The sequence below is a fragment of the Etheostoma cragini genome, chromosome 13 (genome assembly GCF_013103735.1).
Source record: "Etheostoma cragini isolate CJK2018 chromosome 13, CSU_Ecrag_1.0, whole genome shotgun sequence".
Classification (NCBI taxonomy): domain Eukaryota; kingdom Metazoa; phylum Chordata; class Actinopteri; order Perciformes; family Percidae; genus Etheostoma; species Etheostoma cragini.
The window spans coordinates 25,152,449-25,157,731 of NC_048419.1; the positions used below are offsets into that span (position 1 = coordinate 25,152,449).

The window sequence follows — 5,283 nt, forward strand, 5'->3', positions numbered from 1 at the left end:
ATTTATTGACTTATTGACTAACGAGACAGGCCTAATTGTTCAGCTCCTACTACCTGATCCCCGTCTGCGTGATGTAGAGTTTTTCCTGCGTGTCTCTACAACGTGTAAAATGCTTAATAGCCAATCAGCAGCATTATTAGATCTTGGTAGAAGCATGCTGCATGCTTATTGGCTCCTTGGGCAGTTTCTTTGTTGTTGTTTTTTTTTTGTAGTGACCCAACATTTTTGGCGGGTTGTTTCCTCTTTTACAAGAAGGCTTTTTTACCTGCATGAGCTCCTGTTTCTCCTTCTCCCCGGAGCTGATGGCGTCTCGGATGGAGCGGACCTCGCTGAGGATAGCCTGCGCCTCCTGCAACTTGTAGCCATACGGGCTGTTGGACACCTTCAGGTCAATCCTGGGGGGGTGGGGGGGAGAAAGACAGGTGATAAAGGTCAGCTTGGATGATGACTGAAGCAGTGATTCCCAACCTCTGTCTGTTGTTGCTAGCAGGTATGTGGAAAGATTGTGGAGCAGCTCAAAACATTACACAATGGAGCTTTAAGGTCAATTGTGTTTTTCATAAATTTTACATTTAGTTTAATGTTAACACATCTTACATGACACCGGCCTGTGGCGCCAAAAAGGTTGGGGGCCACTGTTCTAGGGCTTTGGTTTTCAAACATGTGCTATTGAAGCCTGCACATATGCAAGGGCTTTTGTTTTCCTCAAATCAGTTTTCAAATGTGTACCCCTCCTCCAGAGAAAATGAAGCACCAGTAGAGTCACAATACCTTGATGGGTCAATGAAATGATTTGTTCAAACCGACCAAGTTAAACATGGACACCGATAGACAGATTGGACTTCTATTATCTATGAATAATGAAGAAAAGATGGAAAAATGAGGGGCAGGGGGAGGGGTTAGGACTAAAACGGTTCTAAACTGCCATTTTTTTTAATTTATTTTTTACTTACGGCATTAAGATCAATTTCCATCAATCAAACAATCTTTTTTTTTTATTATTCATCTTTTTAGTAAATTAACATTTTAATTTGAACACATTCAATAAATTGACCAAAATATTAAAATTGGGCTGGGTAACGATGTGTTTACACATCCAAGCAGCTCAGCTCAGTTTAAGGGCTGCATCATAAGAGTAAATTATGTGATTGAGATTATTTTTGGCTGATATGGCAATTGGGATCAATGAGTTACACTTTTGGCGATTTTTTTTTAAATTTTTGCATCATTATTTTCATTCCCATTGGAAAAATATAGCAACATGTTAAATGGCCGCTGGGAAGACCCGGCTGCAGGGAGGAGAGTCACTGCAGGAACCCGCCAAAGGAGGCAGCAGCAGCAGCAATGTAAACTCTGTCATCAGCAGGTCATGCATGCATCTGATTAACAGGTCCTTCCACATTCTTTAGAGAGAAAGGAAGGGGGAGGGAGTTTCGGACAGAGAGAGAGAGAGAGAGAGAGAGCGAGAGAGAGAGAGAGAAAAACAAGGTACAGGGTGCAGAGAGAATGAGAAGTGAGGGAGGGAAAGAGGCACTTGTCTCTAACAGGCAGAGAGAGCAAGTAATCCTCTCTAAGTCTTTCTCAAACACGGACTTATGCAGAGTGAAAACAGTGTTATGAACCTTTTTATGATTAAAATCACAATGTCCCTCTTTGATATAGCACAGAGAGAAAGAGGGACATTTAACCGATACAGACTAAGATAAAACATTTAACTAACTATAGTCACACTTAAATCACACACAGTCGCATTCATTTTAAATTAAGGGTCAGGGGAGCGGCCTTTTACCTCTTACCAACCAAAGCAGAGAAGACTAGAGGTTTATTTTCGGGGTTTTTTTTTTAGATACTTCTTTGGTAATTTTAGGTATTTATTGACAGGACAGCTGAAGAGATCAAAGAGGGAGAATGACATGCAGCAAAGGGGCCACAGTTGAACCTGGCCCCGCTGCGTTGAGGAGTAAACCTCTAAACATGGGCGCCCGCTCGACCAACTGACCTATCCAGGCACCCCATCAGGTTTATCTTCTCCTGGTTTTATTTAAAGGTCCAGCAAGGATTTTGGGGTGATCATAAGGAGTTGGACAGGGTTAAGGTCATGTTCCCTGTGCAGGCCAGTTAATCACAGATTGATAAGAACACCTGACCCTGGTCTTGACCAACCGCCACTTTACCCGTTTGAAAGCCATGTCTCCCTCTCATGGGTGGGCCAAATTCTCTAGGCATGAAAAAGCAGAGAAAGGAGAGCTAAGCTTGGCCCTTGTAACCTCATAAGGGGCAAGATTTGCCATCTGAGCTTTCATTTTCTCAAAAGGCAGAGCAGGATACCCAGGGCTCACTATTTATAGCCACTGGGGGACCACAGGCAGGCTGGGGGAACGCATATTAATGTTAAAAAACCTCATAAAGTGAAATGGTCATGCCATGGGACCTTTAATGGAGATGGCTTTGTGTCAGGGTTCATTGTGATGTTAAAAACAGGGAAAAACGCAAACTTTCCACAAAGTTGGAAGCACAATATTGTCATCCACATTCCCAACCTATTTTGCTTTTGATCCCCTAAAACAGTGTGAACCCTTGTCACTGGTTTATGTAGTATCCACCACATCACAAGCAAAAAGGCAAAGGTTAGAGGAAATCTGAAAACTGAGCACAACAATGAGGAGGACAAATGTTCTCTCTGCCCCCCTATCCTGAAAACTCTCTTGTGACCCCTGTGATCGTATGACCAGGTTGGGAACCGCTGGTCTAAAATACTCTCCTCCTTTATTGGAACTAAGGGACAAACCAAGAAAAACAGGCAGAGACAAAAGCAAACTAAAGCATATGAACAGAGTTGACCGAATATATGAACACACCTTGGCCCATTGACTGTATTACATCGACACTTTTCTGGTCCACATATCAGGAAAGGAATTCACAGAAACACCCTCTCACGGAGCAGTATTTTGTGAAATCTTATCAGGAGCTGAGTGTTTTGGCTGCATTCCAATCTAAGCCTATTTCGTATTTCTGCAAACAGTGACTGGTTGTTTAATGCCGTCTGATGACTGTAACAGGAGAGGAAAGTCGGGGAGGAATGCCGTCCAACCACTCTGCCTCAGCTACTCTTTAATCTGCCTGACACTCTCGCCGTGCTGCGGGAGGCAAGACAAACAGACCGGACATTCCTGTTCCATTCAACATCTACCGACAGCGGACCTGCACGTCGGCTCGCCAACCAACGGTGGTGAATTAAAAAAAACATTAGAAAAATAGATGACAGGCAGCCTCAGTCTGAGATAAAAGAACAAATGGAAATCGGCATTCCTCAGCGGTACACCTTGCACACCTTTGAACGGCGAGTTGTAGAAGTAGGTCAGGCAGAAAGGGGCGTATCCTTTTCTAACTCCACATTCCTCGGCTGTTGTTTCATCGCAGCGTTTTATAGAGGCGTTTGTGTTTAATGACCAGATGGAATGTGTGATAATGCGAAGGCAATAACTGGGGCGATAAGCAATGCTGCTGCACCGACACTTCTGACTGACTTTCCTTCTGTTACACTGGACGTGTTCACATTTACTGTTTAACGTGCCGTTCGACGGGGCAAATTCCAACAGGTCAAGTGCGACGCTGCAATAAGTCTTGACTGCTTCGTCTCTTCTGTACGACATCTCCGTGATGCGGGAGTGATCACGTCGTAGATACGGATAAGACAAATGAAAGATAAAAGCTATAAATTGAGAGACACAGCTTAAGAGTTTTGAAGAAAGAGTAGAGTAAAAACACGAGAGGTCAGGAAGCGCATCCAGATGATCTTTAAGATGTTTGAAGATGCTTTTAAGATCTCTGTTCAGGATGAAGAAGTGGAATGTCTCCATCTTCACACGCTTTTGGGAGAAAACTACAAAACCATTGACCATAAGAGTCTAAGCGTGTTGAGTCTCACCTCCATTCAATCCCTTCTACCTATTCCTAATCATCCATGCATTAGTTAAATTCAATTCAATTCAGTTTTATTTATAGTATATTCATAACCAGAGTTATCTGCAGACCCTTTTCAGATAGAGGAGGTCTAGACCAATCCAGAATTTACAAGGACCCAACAGGTCTAGTAGTTCCCTCCAGAACAAGCAACAGTGCGACTTTGGGGAGGAAAAACTCCTTTTAGGCAGAAACCTGGGACAGACCCAGGCCCAGACCCAGACCCAGACCCAGGACGGAGTGACACCTGCAAGGGGCCGGATTTGGCCCTCGGGCCCTGAGTTTGACACACATTGTTTAAATAGTAAAAATGAGTTGTTCACTTTGACACGTTTGTTTCTGTTGTTTACTGCCACTCAGCCCCAGCCTGACCTGACATACATTTTTATGTAATGATTACATCACTTTCTGGTTCAAGCTTCTCAAATGTGAAGATTTACGGCTTTTCTCTGTTCTATATCATTGCAAAAGTCTTAGGTTCTGGGCTCTGGGAAGTTGCGATAGACATTTTTCATCGGTCATTACTTAGTTACCTAGTTTCTGAGCCGGATGTTTTACCTAGACACTTAAAGAAGCTTCTTCCTAATCAAGACATCTTTAAATGGTGCTACATAAACGGAGGAGATGGCTAAAGACTACCCTGACAGATCTGCTCTGCCTGAGGCCGCGGTGAGGCTCCACCACACAGTAAACCTGAGTCCGAGGGGTTTTGCAGGCAGAGTTTGAACCTCTGAAGACAGAGGGAAGGTCACATAATGTACTTGCTATTCAAGTCACATCCGGACTGTCTTGCTTTGCCCATCAAACCCAATTAGGAGGGGGGGGTGGTAGTGTAACGCGTGACAATCTAATCCCAGAGTCGGTTGTCAACAAATAACTGTCAAGACTCAAAAAGCCCTTTATCAAGAACTCAAGGTGATGGGATGGAGGGGGGAGGGGGGGGGGGGGCACACGTGAACAACAAGAGAGGTAAAACAGGAGGTCAGGATGCACCACTTACCCTTTGAGGGTCTCGTAGCCTTGCTCTTTGTACTGCAGCTCCTGCTTCATACAGGCCAGGTCCCGCTTCAGTTTGTTCACCTGAGACACAGAGGTGAGAAAAACAAGTAGCAAAGATTTTTTAAAGAATAAGGCCGGTGATGTTCTTTACAGAGTTGGAACAATTCCACATTTTGCTATACAATTCAAATCAACTCAATTTTATTTATAGTATCAATTCGTAACAAGAGTTGTCTCGAGATACTTTACAGGTAGACCAGGTCTAGACCACACTCCAGAATCTACAAGGACCCAACAGGTCTAGTAGTTTCCTCCAGAGCA

General features: G+C 43.8%; 1 protein-coding gene across 1 annotated transcript in view; it reads right to left on the bottom strand.

Moving 5' to 3' along the window:
* The window catches only part of wwc1 (WW and C2 domain containing 1), a 54,773-nt gene that overhangs the window by 29,132 nt on the left and 20,358 nt on the right, over positions 1–5,283 (bottom strand). The window contains exons 5-6 of the mRNA XM_034889998.1: positions 4,964–5,043; positions 266–395 (exon numbers count right to left, since the gene is read on the bottom strand). Of these exons, the coding sequence (XP_034745889.1) occupies positions 266–395; positions 4,964–5,043 (210 nt within the window). The remainder of the gene's footprint in view (positions 1–265; positions 396–4,963; positions 5,044–5,283) is intronic.